General features: G+C 42.6%; 1 protein-coding gene across 11 annotated transcripts in view; it reads left to right on the top strand.

Annotated features, from left to right (window-relative positions):
• The window catches only part of LRRFIP2 (LRR binding FLII interacting protein 2), a 105,184-nt gene that overhangs the window by 42,305 nt on the left and 44,058 nt on the right, over positions 1 to 18,821 (top strand). For 5 of the 11 annotated variants that reach the window (XM_039522777.1, XM_039522779.1, XM_039522774.1 and 2 more), the window contains 7 exons: positions 1,808 to 1,849; positions 3,491 to 3,553; positions 5,467 to 5,541; positions 8,141 to 8,188; positions 8,275 to 8,319; positions 13,234 to 13,281; positions 13,381 to 13,437. The exons of 2 other annotated variants lie outside the window; for them this stretch is intronic. In XM_039522777.1, coding sequence (XP_039378711.1) covers positions 1,808 to 1,849; positions 3,491 to 3,553; positions 5,467 to 5,541; positions 8,141 to 8,188; positions 8,275 to 8,319; positions 13,234 to 13,281; positions 13,381 to 13,437 — 378 coding nt within the window. The remainder of the gene's footprint in view (positions 1 to 1,807; positions 1,850 to 3,490; positions 3,554 to 5,466; positions 5,542 to 8,140; positions 8,189 to 8,274; positions 8,320 to 13,233; positions 13,282 to 13,380; positions 13,438 to 18,821) is intronic. 4 more of the 11 variants (XM_039522776.1, XM_039522778.1, XM_039522780.1 and 1 more) reach the window with 4 other exon arrangements.

Here is an 18,821-nt window from a genome sequence, read left to right as displayed (position 1 = left end):
TCAAATATATTTCAATTACAACACAGAATACAAAGTGTACAGTGCTCACTTTATATTTTTTGTACAAATATTTTCACTGTAAAAAACAAAAGAAATAGTATATTTCAATTCACCTAATACAAGTGCTGTAGTGCAATCTCTTTATCATGAAAGTTGAACTTACAAATGTAGAATTTTGTACAAAAAATAACTGCATTCAAAAATAAAACAATTTAAAACTTTAGAACAAACAAATCTACTCAGTCCTACTTCAGCCAATCGCTCAGACAAACAAGTTTGGTTACAATTTTCAAGAGATAATGCTGCCCACGTCTTGTTTAAAATGTCACCTGAAAGTGAGAACAGGCGTTTGCATGGCATGTTGTAGCTGGCATCGCAAGATACTTACATGCCAGATGCGCTAAAGATTCATATGGCCCTTCATGCTTCAACCACCATTCCAGAAGACATGCGTCCATGCTGATGATGGGTTCTGCTTGATAATGATCCAAAGCAGAGCGGACCAACGAATGTTCATTTTCATCATCTGAGTCAGATGTCACCAGCAGAAGGTTGATTTTCTTTTTTGGTGGTTTGGGTTCTGTAGTTTCCGCATCAGAGTGTTGCTCTTTTAAGACTTCTGAAAGACATGCGTTACTTAAATTTGTGACTGAACTCCTTGAGTTGAGTGCTGTATCTATCCTTAGAAATCTCACATTGGTACCTTCTTTGCGTTTTGTCAAATCTGCAGTGAAAGTGTTCTTAAAACGAACAACATGTGCTGGGTCATCATCTGAGACTGCTATAAGATGAAATATATAGCAGAATCTGTATAAAACAGAACGAGAGACATACAGTTCTCCCCCAAGGAGTTCAGTCACAAATTTAATTAACACATTTTTTTTTTTAACAAGCATCATCAGTATGGAAGTATGCCCTCTGGGATGGTGGCCGAAGCATGAAGGGGCATATGAATGTTTAGCATATTAGTACGTAAATACTTTGCAACGCCGGCTACAAAAGTGCCATGCGAATGTCTGTTCTCACTTTCAGCTGACGTAAATAAGAAGCATTCAACAGTATCTTCCATAAATGTAAACAAACTTGTTTGTTTTAGCAATTGGTTGAACAAGAAGTAGGACCGAATGGATTTGTAGGCTCTAAAGTTTTGCATTGTTTTGTTTTTGAATGCAGTTATGTAACAAACGAACAAAAACAATCTACGTTTGTAAGTTACACTTTCACGAAAAAGAGATTGAACTACAGTACTTGTAGGAGATTAATTGAAAAATACTATCTTTATGATTTTTACAGTGCAAATATTTGTAATAAAAAATAAGTGAGCACTGTACACTTTGTATTCTGTGTTGTAATAGAAATAAATATATTTGAAAACGTAGAAAAACATCCCAAAATATTTAATAAATTCCAATTGATATTCTATTGTTTAACAGTGCGATTAATCACGATACTTTTTTTAATCACAGTTAATTTTTTTGAATTAATGGCGTACGTTAACTGCGTCTAATCGACAGCACTACTTTTCAGAAATTTGCACATTTTTAGCAGTGTGCTAAGAAATAGCCATTCTAATTTAAAAAAAATCTATTTTCCCTCAAAAATGCCAGTTTGTGATGCATAATATTCTTTAGTGTGAATTTTTATGTTGTACTCTGTAAATCTGTGATTCTCTTAATCCTCTTAATTTTTGACTACTACTTTATTGATATAAACATTTTAGATTTTTATTTTTTTCTGTCCTGTTTTCCTGTTGCCTTGGCATTCTAAAATTCTTCTTTCTTCATCGTTGGTTTACCATGCCTTTTAGTGTGATGGTGTGAAGGATAGATCTACAAGACATTCACTCTCAGTACGTAGACAATTCGCATGTCTCTATGTGAATAACGGCTACTTTCAAACTTTTAAGAGACCTGATCACATTAATTTTGAATGATAGTGAGCTCTTAAAAAAATTATCACTAAAATGATCTTGCCTACTGTGTTTTCTGTTAGGCTATGATTACAAATGTAACTATTTTGGAAGGGTGCATGTATAACTACTTTTCTGACAAAAAAATTAAGTTATAGAATATACAATTTTAAATCTAAATAACCATCTATATGTGTCATTCATTGTTAAATTACTTTCTATTTGAAGGTAATATTATAATAGCATTATAATTACAGTTCTGAAGTCCATGGTATTGGCATGGGGATCCTTTAAAGTCTTTTCTACTTATCTCTGCCATTTTAAAAATATTACTTCCATTTAACTTGGCATACAATTTAGACTGAGGAAACATACATTTTCGAAAACTAATATACTCTTATTTTGCATGAAAATATACTACTTTATGATAGCTGCTAATGCCCTGATCTTGCAACTTGTTCACCTAGGCAGAACCCTGCGCCCATACTGGCTGCTGCATGATCCTAAAATAGTGGGGTGAACTGCCAGCTCATATACACTAGGACTCGCAAAGTTGCTTATATCAGTGGGACAGATGTGGTATTTGGAATGGTGGGAAATCCTGTTTAAAAAAAAAAAAGTACATAGAGTATACACAGAAGGAGAGGTGTTCTGATGACTGGAAGGCACTTCATACATCAGTTAGGGGCAAATAATCCTGAGGCAAATAATACAGAGGAGGTTCACATACCACAGAGCCCTGCCTGTCAGGGCATGCCATTGTGCAGCAAGGATTTGTGGCCAAGACTAGTTTATCTGTTGCTACGTGCAATCCAAATGGTTCACCACCTACCCCGTAGCTGCATTAGCATAAATATTACAGTGGCCACATCAGCTTTTAGGCTGGAGCCAGCTCAGAGACCTGTCCAGGAAGGATTTCTTCCACTTCTCATTGTAGAGCCTGCTGAGATTTTGCTCTGTGTCTGAGACTTGGGCTGTAAGTAATTCATGCCTCTTGATTCAGACTCTCTGTAAACGGAGAAAGAAAAGATTGTATCTGTTACATATGGGTCACAAAATCATAAGGGCTAGATACAACAACCCCAAAATATCTAAAATTCTCAAACACAGGGATCAGGGACTGTGCAGATCCCTTTAAGCAGAGACAGGAATCAAACATTTTTGTTACTAACATGAACCTGTAAACAAACAAACTAAATTAACACCCATAAACTTTGAATAAACCATGAGAGAGGTTAAGTAGGTGAAAGGAATACACTATTAATATTTTTATCTTTAAGCTTATTTTTTCAAATTAGCACATTTTTACTTTTTTGAGAACTACTGTGAATATTGAACACTGGTTGTCTTTACTGGATAACTCAAGACAGGCGAAGTTGCAGTCACACTCATCTGACCCTTCGTCTGGGTTTAGTGATATGATCAACCTGCATCTGGTATTTTAGTCAGTGTTTTCTACGGCCATGCTCCTCTAGAATGCTGAGCGTTTTGTTAAGAATTGCATGTTCCTTCTTTTATTATGCTCTGGTGTTGAAGATGCTGTTGTTGGTTAGTGTTTACTTTCTAAATTTTTACTTATAGAATCCTGCTTACAGTGACTTTCACGGAATAAAGAAGTCTTCTAGTTCCCATAAAGATCTCTTGGTTAGTGTTCTCATGCAATATTTGTTATGAATATACTAAATAAGTACAGAGGGTCCTTTACAAGTAAATTCTATATATGTTTACTATACTGGGGCTATGCATGTCTTGGTTATAGTAAAAGAAATTTAAGTGACCTATGTGATGGTATGGGCCAAATTCTGCTCTGAATTTGGCCCATATCAAATCTGATTTGATTGCAACTCCAGTCATGTCAGCAGAATTATGTGTGTACTACTCAGAGCAGAATTTCAATCATGTACAAAGAGGTCTTTGCTAAGCTTTTGGAAATATTTGCAATAGTAATACTTTTGTGGATGAAAATTTATTTTCATTTTTTTCATTTGATTTCATTTCATTTGCTCTGCGGGGACAGAGGAACCTACTTCATATCTACCGCCGATTCTATCAGTAGCGAGTACAGACGTTCCCAGAGTTACATAAACCTTACGTACGCAAAGCCGAGCTTACGGAAAAAGTTCTATAAACTAAAAATAGGAGTGTTTTTTTGTGTAATGGTCGGAAATATGTTTCCAACTTGCGCAAAATTCGAATTACGCAAGGTGTTCCGGAACGGAACATTTGTGTAAGTTGGGGAGCGTCTTTAGCTTAAATTCTGTTGTGCAGGTTAAGTTTGCCATAAACATTTGACACCATATCAGTGACTTTTTTAAAAAAGATGTTGGGATTATTGTGATCTCCAGAAAGCGGTTGTAGAATGTCCAAGTGTACAATTTAAAAGATAAGATATTGACAGGAAATATTTAATTAAAAAATACATATATTTAGGAAGGTATTTTCGAAAGGTCCGAGTCATTGATTAAATGGGCACAGAGTTAGGCCACCTTTGAAAAATCACACCTTGAATCTATACTTTTTCTCTCACTACTGAAATATTTTCTTATTTTCACAGCACTGTATAGTTTCTGCCACATTTTTTTAAAATGCCACTCTTTCCAAAGAGCCACAATTTGCTACATCCCAATACACGTGCCCTTGCATGCTGTCTTTGTGCGTGCATGCACACAGATATAGCCAGTTTCGCAAAGGGATGTGCATATATTGTTCTTTACTCCCCACTGAGTTGCGCTGATTCCAGTGGAAATATGGATCAGTGCTTTTTGATCCCTTTAAACACACACACTTTTATAGTTAAGAAAATAGGGGGTTAAGTTCCACAATGTAGATAATCAGAAATGTCATCAATAAGCTTTCAGTGTGTTTTTCTCTGAGAACAGTGGTGTAAGAAAGATAGTCAGGCCCTGATCCGTCACACACTTAGCACATGTTTAACTCCACTAGTGAGTGTCAGTGGGACTATTCACAGTTGTAAAGTTAAGCATATGTAAAGCTACGCATATGCTTATGTGTTTGTCGGATTGGTGCCTGGTTTATTAAATATTTTCACTAGTGTTTTGAAGATGTAGTGAAGATACAGACTATTACATACTAATGAATTCTCTCTACTTTCAAATTCTGATTCAACAAATTATCTAATGGAAACAGATTAAACAAATAAGCATAAATGTGTTCTGATTTATTATTATTTGATGTTGTCAAGTTTTTGAAGTAATAATTATTCACTTGTCAGGTTTTTCAGGGACATTCCTTGGTTTTGCGTGGGGCAAAAAACAAACCCATATTTTCTTCTCCAGCTGGATGAGGCATTTTTTAAATGTTGTTGTCATTTTCCATATTTTTTTAAAGAGTACTCTTTTAAAAAAAAAAAAAAAACTGTGTGCCATTTTTCCTTCAGAAAATTGCACCAATTTTGAGCCCTGGCCCTAAAAAAAATGAGGGATAACTTTTAATGTCTGTTTACAAGTTTGGGGATGTCTGGGCATCATTGTGGGGCATCATTGTGGTTTAATTCTTGTTCACAATAACTTTATGTACAATTTTTTTATTTTTTACAGAGTGGATTTTATCATGACCAAAGAAATTATAGCAGCCTTAGACATAGCAAACCAATCTCTTCCTACCATACTCGGGTCTGTCTGTACTTTGGTTTCTGCATAATTATTATGCATGTTTTTTTCCTCTTAAGATTCTGGAGTATTAAAACTAATATTAGCATAACTTGGAATGCTTGCTTAGTTTTTAACATTGCTGCTCAGATAAATTTATGAGGGACTGTTGTCTGTCACTGTAGAGCTTGATGAATAACATAGAAGCAGTTTTGTTTCCTGCATGTTTTGAGATAATTCATAACCTAAACCACTTAAAATTGATTACTGTATGTTTGATTTTAAATTGAGTTTTAAGTTTACTTACGTGCTTTTCAAGGCCAGCTTTAACTGAATTGCCCAGGCAAACTAGGGAAATCATTCAGAATAATAAGAGAGGCCAAAAGTTCAATTTTTTTACAATTTTCTGTAAAATAATTATTTATTTTGATTTGTGAAATGTGCCTAAATTAAATAACTTTTCTATTATCGTAAGCCCTTATAATTAGTCTGTTTTACTTGATCCAACCTCTTTACAGCTTCATAAATATAAATTGGTACTAAAAATAAAACTTTTCTGCTCATCTTTCCTTATCTTGGAAAAACATTAGTCCTCAAGTTCGTAACTAGCCCAACAGACTTTCCCAAGATGTGACACTTCTTGTGCTGCTTTGAGTGGTTGCAGACGTGTATTCCACTAAGGTATGTGTGCACCAAAGGTAAAAATTGAAGAAGTAAAAAAAGCGTTGCAGAAGATGAAAAACAACAAGGCACCTTATTTGGATGGCATTCATCCTGAGATGCTTAAATATGGAAGCGAAGACATGGAATCTCATTTACCAGGGGTCCAGAATCATTTCCTGATCACATCAGCAGGAATTTCTCCAAGAATTGTGAATAGTCAATGAAGATCAGTTTGCTGAGGTCCATCTTGGCTATTGACCTGTTTGTAATGAGATAACAAGTTCTATCAATTTTGTTTTCAAGTGGGTCTCAGTCCAGGCTCCTTAACTGATGCCTTCCACCTGAATTGGGGATTGGCACTGATGTATTCCTTTTCCCCAATCCCACTTGTTTCTCAGCTTATTCTCAAACCAAAGCTGGATCATTCCAAACTAAGCAGTTCCTTTGTGGGACCTTAATATTGTGCTGGCTGCCCTTATGGGTTCTCCATTTGAGCCCCCTGGCAACTTGTTGTCTCTCTCTCCTGCACCTTTCATGTTTTCACATCTGCAGGAAGAGTAAGTGAGCTGCAGGCTTTAATGGCAGATCCACCCATTTACTCAGTTTTTCAGAGACTAAGTAGTCCCAGGGCTGCATTCTAAATTTTTGTATAAAGTGGTTTCACATTAACCAAATAACCGGTATTCTTTCCTAAGCCGCCACATTCAAGTGCAGAAGAGCAGCACCTTCATTTATTGGCTATGAGACGATGTGTGTCTTTTTTAATTTGGAGAGGACTATACCATTTATTTGTTCAACTTTTCTGTCTCCTATGCAGACAGGATGAAGGATCATGTGGTCTCCACACAGACTATTTCCAGATAACTTCCTGTATTATGACAGCATATGCAGTAGCTCAGGCTCCACAAAGACTATGGGCTCATTCAACTAGGGCTTAAGTGACATCAGTCACACTTATCAGTGATGTTTTGATATTGGGCATTTGCACCTAGTCTCCTGTGTATGTACTTTTACCAAATGCTATGCTATTATGATTGCATTTACATCAGATGCAAACTTGGGGAAGGCAGTTCTGCAGTTTTTCTTTAAGTAGATTTTGAGCCCACTTCCCACTGATATAGCTTGTGAATCACCTGAGTGGGATACATGACTGAACCAGTCAAAGATGAAAAGATGGTTACCTGCCTGGACGATAACTGTTGTTCTTTGAACCATTTATGCAAATGTGTATTCCACAACTCACCCATGGTGCTTTCTGCATAAGAGTCTCATCTCTTGATGTTTGGTGTGAAGGAACTGGGGGGATCAGGGTGACACTGCCATTTAAATAACCAGGGGAGGGGCTTAGGGACCAGAGGCTATGAGCACCACCCCTATGGGTACTGTTAGGCAAAGTTCTTCAGATTCTGTGCATGGGGCGTGCACACACCTGAGTGGAATAAGTATCTGACCCACATCTCAAACCGCTACTATATAGATAGATAACTGTCTTTCCTTTAGTAGCAGAACTCTGAAACCAGGAACTTTTAACACATGCCCTGTACAGAGCATAGCATGATAAGGCCCAGATCAATGATGGGGGACTGTAAGTGTTATCATAATGCAAATAATAAACTTCAAGTCTACCATCAGAGGATAACAATTTCTATCTATTGTAGACTTTAGTCAGATTTATATTCATAACCAAGGAGAGAAATTGCAAGACCGAGCTATCCAGTCCTCTGTTTCATGCTTTTTTTTCTTGCCACTTTTTTACCATAGAAATACTAATTATTTTCAATTAGCATATTATAAACTTCCGTATGTCAAGATGTATGGTTTCTTTAAAATGTTATCGTACTAGATCTAAGTTTTACCTGTTTCATTAGGTTCCGAGAGCTTTGTTGCAAATCTAAAACAATGGACTTAACTCTTTCTTTGTACTGCAGCCAAAATTATTGTGTTTTTCCCCCCATCACAGTCCTCTTCTCTCTACAGTGATCCTTTGGCAACTACTAAGACCTATAGGGTTAGTACAGTGTGAAAAAGCTTTTTGTCTAACTTTTGATGTTAATAGTTTTTTTAAAATAAAAATTATTATGCTTTTCTTTATAGGTGTCTCCTACTGTAAACATGGGTTTGATAAGAAGTGCTAGTTTGGTTTGTATGAGTCAATTTGCACGGTTGCCTTAAACCTGCATTCAAATGACTGTAGTTTGAGAGTACTGCATATGCATTCCTGCTGTATTTTAAGATAAAGCTAATGCTTGCATGACTTTGATAATGTGAAATGTATAGGAATATAGAAGATGTTTTGAAAGGTGACTTCCACAAGATTTTTTTTAAATTGGGCTTGCAGCTCATTTCTTTATCAAGGGAGGCTGGAATGCAGAGGCTTTTTTCTGCTTGTTTTTTACTTTAGAAATATCAGGGATATCAGACGTCATCTGTTCTGGTTTTGCTAGGGAGTGTTAGGGATGTTAATTGCCAACTTTACTCTCTCAATTTAAGGAGCAATGCTGTTGCTTTTTTAACAAAAGCTTTCTTTATCCAAAATGTTAATTAGTCATTGCAGTTAAGGTATTGGTAAAAAGAAAATTTAAATCCTGTTACTCTTCTTTTCCCAGTAGGTTAACTTTCAGATTTTGCTCTTTTGATGTCACATTTCATTAGTTCCCTAGTGATTTTTTTTCATCTTACTGCCTAGCGTAGAATAGCAAGAATAGCGTAGCTGAAGTCAACTTATCTTAGTTCGACTCACCTCACGTCCTCACAGCGCGGAGTTGATTGCCGCGGCTCCCCCATCGACTTTACTTCTGCCTCTCGCCGAGCTGGAGTTCAGCAGTCGATGGTAGAGCGATCGTGGATTAATTTTATCTATGCTACACGCGATTTACGCTACACGCGATAAATCGATCCCCAATAGATCGATCGCTACCTGCTGATGCAGCGTGTAGTGTAGACGTACCCTCAGTCATAACTTTATTTAACTTTATGAAATAAAAAAATGATATTTGTGATCAGTAGAAAAATATTAAATAATTCAAAAAACTCAGATTGATATTCATGTTAAGATCTATATTTTTGTAAGTGCTCTATAAGTATAGACTGTTCATGAAACTAAAGTTGAATTTATGGTGAAATAAATATAATCACATTAATAATTCAAGTACTGTTGTTGTGCAAATTAGTAAAATGAAATATTTGAAAAATCTTTTGTATGCTGGATCTACCACATCAAGTTTCAGAGCTTTTCTCAAGATAAGAGATTTCAAGTTTTAAGGTGCTGAAGAGTATGTTTTTAATCCCCCCCACTCTTGGCTATGTCTGTACTTAAATTGCTGCAGTGGGGTAGCTGCAGCTGTGCTGCTGTAGTGCTTCAGTGTAGATGAGGGGTGGGCAAACTTTTTGGCCCAAGGGCCACATTGGGGTTGCAAAACTGTATGGAGGACCGGGTAGGGAAGGCTGTGCCTCCCCAAACAGCCTGGCCGCTGCCCCCATCTGACCCCTCCCACTTCCCACCTCCTGACTGCCCCTCTCAGAACCCCCGACCCATCCAATCCCCCTGCTCCTTGGCCCCTAACTGTCCCCTGGAAGCTCCCCCCGCTCCCTGTCCCCTGACTGCCCCGACCCCCGGGACTCCCATGCTTATCCAACCCCCCAACCCCCTTGGCTATGCCACTCAGAGCAGCATGTCTGGCCACCGCGCTGCCTGGCTGGAGCCAGACACGCTGCCACTCTGCCCTCCAGGAGCGCTCAGCCCTGATGCCCAGAGAGCTGCCCGCGTGGCTGCAGGGGAAGGGGGACAGCAGGGGAGAGGCTGGGGGCTGCCCTCCCTGGCTGGGAGCTCAAGGGCTGGGCAGGATGGTCCCGTGGGCCGTAGTTCTCCCACCTCTGGTGTAGGTATTCACTGCAGCGAGAGGAGGATTCTCCTGGCGCTGTAGGTAAGCCACCTCCCTGAGAGGCAGTAGCTAGGTCAAGGGAAGAATTCTTTCATCATCGTATTTCTGCCTACATGGGTACTTAAGCCGGGTCTACCCTATAAATTTACATTGATATAACTACATCGTTCAAAGGTGTGAAAAATCCACAGGTACTTCACCTCCATGAGAAGTGGCTATGTTGACAGGAGAAGCCCTCCAATTGACATAGCATGGTCTGCACAGGGGGATAGGTCAGTATAACTACGTCTGAGTGACATAGTACCCCGAACAACATAGTTATATTGACCTAACCCCCCATCTAGACAGCGATGTTAATGGGAGCAGCGACACAATTCTCGTGAATTAATCGCAAGAGTCATGATTTCTAAGGAAAAAAAAAATCCTGACATTTGAGAGTTCTATCCACAGATTATGAGTCAGGATTAATTTTAGTTAGAAATTGCTGTAGAGGCTGGAGCTATAGCCTGGAGGCTGACATTGCGGGTGCGGGGAGGGATCTGTATTGATTGTGGGTTCTGAGCAGATGGGGTGAGTATTGAACTGATGGCAGTGGGGGTTGATAGGGTTCGGGGGCTGAACTGATGGGATGGGGGTGAGGGAACTGAACTGAGGTGGAGCTGAATTGAGCGGGGTTGGGTGGAGACAGAACTGATGAGTGACTAGAGGACAGGATTAATTGCTGGCAGGAGATGGGCAGAAGTGGGGGTGAGAGCTCCTGCAGCAGGGGCCAAAATCAACTTATCTAGTACATGTAGTGAGCAACACTAATTGTCACATGCACACACTCGGGGGATAGGCAGAGGAAGTTCAAAAATTGAGAGACCTAAGAAACACAATATAATCTTTTTTTAAAACTCTCATGACTTTTGATCTCTTGAAGTTGTCATTACAGTAACTCCTCACTTAACGTTGTAGTTATGTTCCTGAAAAATGCGACTTTAAGTGAAACAATGTTAAGTGAATCCAGTTTCTCCATAAGAATTAATGTAAATGGAGGGCGGGTTTAGGTTCCAGAGAATTTTTTTTCACCAGACGAGAGAGCGAGAGAGAGACACACACACACACACACACACACACACACACACACACACAGTTTTAAACAAACAATGCTGTATACAGCAACGAAGATTGTGAAGCTTGGTTGAGGTGGTGAAGTCAGAGAGTGGGATATTTCCCAGGGAATGCTTCATTGCTAAATGATGAACTAGTACTTTGCTGAGCCCTCAAGGGTTAACACGTCGTTAATGTAGCCTCACACTCTACAAGGTAGCACAAACGGAGGGAGGGGAGACAGCATGGCAGACAGAGACACACCCTGTGTGTGAGAGGGAGAGATGCACATTGCCCCTTTAAGTACACTGATCCCACTCTAAGTACATTGCCTTTTTAAGTAGATCAGCAAATTGAGACAGCAGCTGTTGTCAGCAAGCTCCCTCTGTCGTGAGCCCTGTCATGTCCTCCTGCTCTAGGGAGATGGGGTAAGCAAGGGGCAGGAGCAGTGGGGAGGGGGACACCCTGACATTAGCCCCCCCCACCTCCCCCCAGTATGCAGGAGGTTCCCGGGAGCAGCTCCAAGGCAGAGGGCAGGAGCAGCACATGGCAGTGGGGGGAGCTGAACTGCTGGCAATTGATAGCCTGCTGGGTGGCTGCTGCACAAGGAACTTAAGGGAGGGGGTAGGAGGGTGGCTGCCAATCCACCCTGGTCCCAAGCCCCCACCAGCTAGCTCCAACGGGCTGCTCTTTCTGCAAGCAGTGGACAAAGCAGGCAGCTGCTAAACAACTTTATAAGGGAGCATTGCACAACCGTAAAGGAGCATGTTCTCTAATTGATCAGCAACATAATGTTAACCGGGACGACTTTAAGTGAGGAGTTACTGTACTGCAGGAGGGCTTCTTTTGTCAACATAGCTACCACCTCTTGTGGAGGTGGATTATCTACGCCAATGGGAGAAGCCTTCTTGTAGGCATAGGTAGCATCTTCAGTGAAACACTCATCTAGTTTTTGTTCAAGCTGAGTGAAATTCAAAAAGATAAACAGCATAAATATTAAATTACACTTTAAATTTTCAGTTTTAATCTTTTTGTTAAACATAGTTAAGGTAGGGTGACCAGACGTCCCGATATTTGCTTGTTTGTCCCGCGTCCCAACCGATGTTAGGTCGGGACACGGGACAAACAAGCAAAGGCTCCCGCGCCGCCTCCTTCCCCCATTGGATCCCTCCCCAAATCCCCGCCTCTTCCCCAGGCACTGGAGGGAGGCCTGGGAGCGTGGGGCCGGGGTGAGTGTGAGTCCGGTCTGGCCCCGAGCGCAGGCAGGACTCAGGCGGGGCGGTACCTGGAGGAGGAGCAAGGAGGCGGCCCATGGGACCAGGCGGCGGCTGTTCTCCCCACCTGGGCAGCGGGACTTGGGAGCAGCCGCTGCTGCAGCTCCCACTGCCGCGGTGGGAGGAAGTGGCCGCTGGCCAAGCATGTGGCGCTTGGCGGCTGTGGCTCTGGTGCCCAGGGCGCGAACCCCTGGAGCCCGGGCCTGCTGCAGGGACCCAGCGCGCACGCTGCGCCCAGTCGCGTCTGGGCTGGCTGCCCAGCTGGTGCAATCCCGCGGGCGGCCCCGGAGCGGAGGCAGCGGCAGCCCCGTTCGTTCCTCTGCGGGACCCGAGCGGGACGGGGGGGCTGGGGCCTGCTGCCCCCACTCCGGGGCCGCCCGTGGGATTGCACCAGCTGGTGCAGGGGTGGGGATGGGTGCTCCAGTGGTTTTTTTCTCTGCCGCCTTTTTTTTTTTTTTTTTTTGCCCCCCACCCCCCGGTGTCCCGATATTTCAGTTTTGACATCTGGTCACCCTAAGTTAAGGTTTAAAATACTATTTAAAAATAGCTTTAGCAGTATAGTCATATTTCCTTTTAGAGAGAGAGTTCCCTGCATGATGGGAGGAAGTGATGACAAAAAGGAAATACAAGTTTGGCCCTACCCTCTTTCAAAAAGTACAGCCTTTGGTGGAAAATGCATGGAAACTGAATATCATAAAGGTGAAGTTGGATTGCACAGTAGTAGAATTATCTTGCATGACTTGAGGTTGTCATATTTTAATTACTTTGACACTAGATATAAACGATCCATTTCCTTTGTTTCCCAGGCATCATTGTGTGGTGATGGATTATATAGCTCATATAACTCTCACTCTGTAAGTCTAATTAGCTTCTTTTCTGAAAACATTTGTGTTACTAATGTAAAGATTACTGAAAATTATAAAAACTTACTACTTCATAATTTCTGTCTGTAGCCATCTGAATACAGTAGTTATTCTTCAAGAGCAAGCTCAGCTCGAAGTAGTCCTGTGGTGAGCCCTCTTGCATGATTTTGTGAGGTTTTTTTCTTACTTGACTAATTCACAATAATCATCGTGAGCATTTGTACTGTAGATCACTCTATTGATAAATACATGAACTATAGATTTTTGTTTCTGCTTTAGAAAAATTAAATCAGCTGTAATAACATTTTAACAAAAATGAGAATATTTACTCAAACAGTTCAACTGTAGAAGTGGCTGTACAAGGTTTTTCTTCCTTTAAAAAAAAGGTTTAAAGTTGAAAATGAATGACATACTTTTTTTAAATCTTGAGAAAGAGTACATATATAGAACTCCATCACTGTTACCAGGTGTTACTTTAAAAAGTTCAGCTAGAAGCATGAAGACAGTGTTGCCAAATATAAATGTTAATATAATAGCTGGAGCAGGGGAGTGACAGAGTCATTACATTTCTATTGAAAGCGACATTTCATAAGGAAGAAAACTGTGGCGTGGCTTGGTGCCTGCATCTTGTGAGAAGTAGGTATCCCATTTCTCCGGTTTACCCATATTAGAAATTGAGAGAGCGGTCCTATGCATCAGAAATAGGTTGGTGGCACCTGACAGTTGCAGGTAAACTGGTAGCTGTCTTCTCAGAGGAAAAATGGATGAGTTCATCAACCATAACAACTTTCTGTGGTGTATTTGGTATGTCACAGCTTGATGTGCTAGAACATAATCTGACATAGTTTAGTACAGATTGGAATGAAATTGGGCTTGATGCAGGAAGGTACAGTGTGTATTATCTGTTGCCTTTTGTAGATCACAGTTGCTAATATAAACAAATACCTTGGCCTTTACAAAAATTGCATCTAATATTTAACACTAAGTATTTCTTCCATAATTGAGGACTGGGAAAAGGCTTCCAATTAAACCAGGCTTAAAACATAGCTGCTAGAAAAAGTACTACTTCCTTTGGTAGAACCAAGCGGGGTAGGGGGGAGAGAATCGTGTTGTTTGGGTTTTTTGGGCAGGTACTCAGATCATAGAATCATAGAATATCAGGGTTGGAAGGGACCTCAGGAGGTCATCTAGTCTAACCCCCTGCTCAAGGCAGGACCAATCCCCAACTAAATAATCCCAGCCAGGGCTTCGTCAAGCCTGACCTTAAAAACCGCTAAGGAAGGAGATTCCACCACCTCTCTAGGTAACCCATTCCAGTGCTTCACCACCCTCCTAAGGAAAAAAACTTTTTCACAATATCCAACCTAAACCTCCCCCATTGCAACTTGAGACCATTATGCCTCGTTTTGTCATCTGATACCACTGAGAACAGTCTAGATCGGGGTAGGCAACCTATGGCATGCGTGCCAAAGGCGGCAAGCAAGCTGATTTTCAGTGGCACTCACACTGCCCGGGTCCTGGCCACCGGTCTGGGTGGGCTTTGTGTTCTGTTTTAATTTAAATGAAGCTTCTTAAACATTTTATAAACCTTATTTACTTTACATACAATAGTTTAGTTATATATTATGACTTATGGAAAGAGACCTTCTAAAAACGTTAAAATGTATTACTGGCACACGACACCTTAAATTAGAGTGAATAAATGAAGACTCGGCACACCACTCCTGAAAGGTTGCCAACCCCTGATCTAGATCCATCCTCTTTGGAACCCCTTTCAGGTAGTTGAAAGCAGCTATCAAATCCTCCCTCATTCTTCTCTTCTGCAGACAACATTCCCAGCTCCCTCAGCCTCTCCTCATAAGTCATGTGCTTCAGCCCCCTCATCATTTTTGTTGCCCTCCGCTGGACTCTTTCCAATTTTTCCACATCCTTCTTGTAGTGTGGGGCCCAAAACTGGACACAGTACTCCAGATGAGGTCTCACCAGTGCCGAATAGAGGGAGTGATCACGTCCCTCGATCTGCTGGTAATGCCCCTACTTATACAGCCCAAAATGTTGTTAGCCTTCTTAGGAACAAGGGCACGCTGTTGACTGATATCCAGCTTCTCATCCACTCTAACCCCTAGGTCCTTTTCTGCAGAATTGTTGACTAGCCATTTGGTCCCTAGTCTGTAACAGTGCATGGGATTCTTCTGTCCTAAGTGCAGGACTCTGCACTTGTCCTTGTTGAACCTCATCAGATTTCTTTTGGCCCAATCTTCCAATTTGTCTAGGTCCCTCTGTATCCTATCCCTACCTTCTAGTGTATCTACCACGCTTCCCAGTTTAGTGTCATCTGCAAACTTGCTGAGGGTGCAGTCCACACCATCCTCCAGATCATTAATGAAGATACTGAACAAAACCGGCCCCAGAACCGACACTGTTGTTTTTGTTGGAGGACCTGCTGCTGTTTTCAGCATGTGTTTGTGATGTTCTTACCAGTCATCATTGACACTTCCAGGGTAGACAACACTTACATTTCTATTTTAAAATAAGTAAAATAAAAAAACATTTGGACCCCGTTTGTACATCACAGAGAAGCAAAGAAAGGCAGTAAGCTGAATTTTTTTTTCTTTGCAGGTCACCATTAAGATTGGAACACTCATTTTAGCTCTCATTTTCAGCTTCATGTACTGTATCCCCGTTATGTTTGAGGTTGGGAGAACAATATGTTTATTAAATCCATAAAAGTGATGATTTTTTTTTGCATCCGTTGATTTTGTTTTTTGAGAATTATCTGATAGGTGAATGTAGAGTACATATCTAATAGTCCAGCCTTTTGACTTAATTGTACTCCTTTTCAAAAACAGTTTTATATTTAGCAGTTTTATTTGCTTACCTACAAGTCTTTCACTTTTCAAGCCAGTATGAAACTTTCATTTTCTTATTTTCAGATTTTGCTGTCCTTTAGAATTTAATGGTTACAAACCTAATTTCCTATTCGAGTGCTTGTTCATGTCAATTCCAGTCACGTGTGCGCACACGTGCATGCCTGCATGGCAGCCGGAAGATTTTTCCCCCCAACAGTATCCATCGGGTCGGTCCCACTGCCTCCTGGAGTGGCACCATCATGGTGCTGAATATAGGGCCCTGAGACCCACCACCCCCTCAGTTCCTTCTTACTGCCAGTGACACTTAGCTGGAACTTCCCCTTGCTCTTGTTGTGACAAGCACATTTGCCAGTCAGTATATAGTTTTAGTTTTTGTAATTAGTGTTAAGTAGTTAATAGGTACTTTACTTAGGCCTGGTCTACACTGGGGGGAGAATCTAAGTTACGCAACTTCAGCTATGTGAATAATGTAGCTGAAGTTGACATACTTAGATGGACTTACCGTGGTGTCTTCACTACGGTGAGTTGACTGCTGCCGCTCCCCCGTTGACTCTGCCTGCGCCTCTCACCGAGCTGGAGTACAGGAATCGACGGGAGAGTGCTCGGGGATCGATCGTTGCCCGCCGATCCGGCTGGTAGTGAAGACGACATACCCTTACTTCTTAAGTTTCCTTTGGAGAGGTTTTCCTCCAGTTTTGTCCCAGCACTAGGGCATGCTGTGGTCTCCTGGCTTCAAAGCCTGTGAGGTCTGCAGCAAGTGTATGCCTAGAAGCGATCCTCACACTTTGTGTTTGAAGTGTCTGGGGGAGAGCCATCAAAAGGATCGCTGTAGGATCCGCAGGAGGTTTGCCCCAGGACACTGAAAGATAGAGATCAGCACCTGAAGCGGCACTCCGGCCCCAGTCCGACCCTGGGTCGGTGGACCTGGCGCCGAGTACCTTCTCCTCAGTACGCAGAGCCCCGGCACTGTCAGCATAGGGATTGGTGCCAAGTAAGGACAAGGACTCTCAGCACCGTCATGGTCCACTCGTGGCTCACATGCTGCAAGCAGGCAGCAGTCTCAATCGCCAGTGCCGCAGAAGAAGAGGGAGCCAGATAGGGGTTGTTCCCCCCACCGCAGCTAGACCCATGGAGCTGGTTGTTGTGAGACCCAAGTCGGGCCACACTACTTCGTCCCCACTGCCAGAGATGGTTGCATCAACTCCTGCTCCCATGGAAGGGCAGTCAAATCTGAACCCTTCTTGCTTGCCGAGGCTGAGTCAACAACTACATCTCCCGTCGACCCTGGGGGTGTTCGAGGCAGCCTGGGACCTGCTCCAGCTTATGGCACTGTTCTCCCCGCTGAGACGGGATAGGTCACCGGCACCAGTCACTCCCTCAGCACTGTCAAGGGGAAAGCCTGCAATGATGTCCTGGCAGTCTTCATCCCCGGTGCACCGCTCCCCAGCACCAGAACAGGGTCAGCAGCCTTGTCGGTTCCTGAGCCCTCGGCGTGGACCCTCTGTGCCTTGAAATACCACTCCTCCATGGTCCTCCTTTTCAGAGACCTTGGAGTCAGAGTCGGACTCCTATCGATTTCGTAGGATCAAAAGTAGACTGTCCAGGTCATCACGAGACTGACACCCTTACCCAGCACCATGACCTATGCAGTGGTGGCCCCTGGCACAGTGGCTGTTTTGGACTTACTGGGCCTTTCACCAAGGCCAAGGCTGGAGCCAAGGGTCACATTCCAGGGCAGCATCGGTGTCTTGGCCACTTTTGTACTCCCCCCGGCACCATCAGCATCGACAGGATTGGGGGTAGCTCCATCGCTCCTTGCCGTTACCATCCCAACCCCTACGCCAGCCTCAGTGGTATCAGCTTCAGTGACCTCGGCACCGACAGCCCCGACACCATTGGTTACAGCTTCGACAACTTTGGCACCGGCAGGCTCGGCACCAACGCATACAGCTCTGGCATTGAGGGGCACTGCACTGTTTGTGTCGTCTCCAGCCAAGGATCTCCAAGTGCCACGGAACCCTGTGGGTGTGGAGGGAAGAGAGCAGCTATTCCTTGAGGGGGTCTCTTCCTTTCCCTCTTTGGGTGAAGCGCTGGCGGGCACTTCGGTAGCCCCGGCCCTGCAGGACAACAAGGTCCTACAGCAATTGCTGAAGAGGGATGCCCAGGGCCTGGGCATTCAGGCAGAGGAGGTAGTGGAGGATTCAGATCCAATGGTGGGTATCCACGCCTCCTCCAGACTGGCAGGTATTGCCCTACCTCTCATAAAGACCATTCCTGACACCACAAAAACCTTTCGGCAGACCCCAGCTTCGTTGCCCCCTACAGCTAAGTGCAATGAAAGACATTATTTTGTGCCATCCAGCTGCTACGAACACTTGTATACTCAGCCTTCACCAGATTCCCTGGTCATGGACGCTGCTAACCAACGCGAGCGCCAGGGCTACCAAGCCCCTTCTCTCCCCCCCACCCCCAAAGAATCGGGAGGCGAAACGACTCAGCCTTTTTGAGAGAAAGGTCTACTCCACTGGTGGCTTGCAGCTCCGCATTTCTAATCAGCAGGCCATTGTCAGCAGCTACTACTACAATACATACGGGGCAATGGCAGAGTTCGCAGAACTGCTGCCGCAGGACTCCCGTGCCAAATTCTCGGCCCTGGTTGAG

The sequence above is a fragment of the Mauremys reevesii genome, linkage group 2 (assembly GCF_016161935.1).
Source record: "Mauremys reevesii isolate NIE-2019 linkage group 2, ASM1616193v1, whole genome shotgun sequence".
NCBI classification, from domain to species: Eukaryota; Metazoa; Chordata; order Testudines; family Geoemydidae; genus Mauremys; species Mauremys reevesii.
Note: the sequence above shows the minus strand (reverse complement) of the source record. Positions and strands in the feature narration are given on the sequence as shown.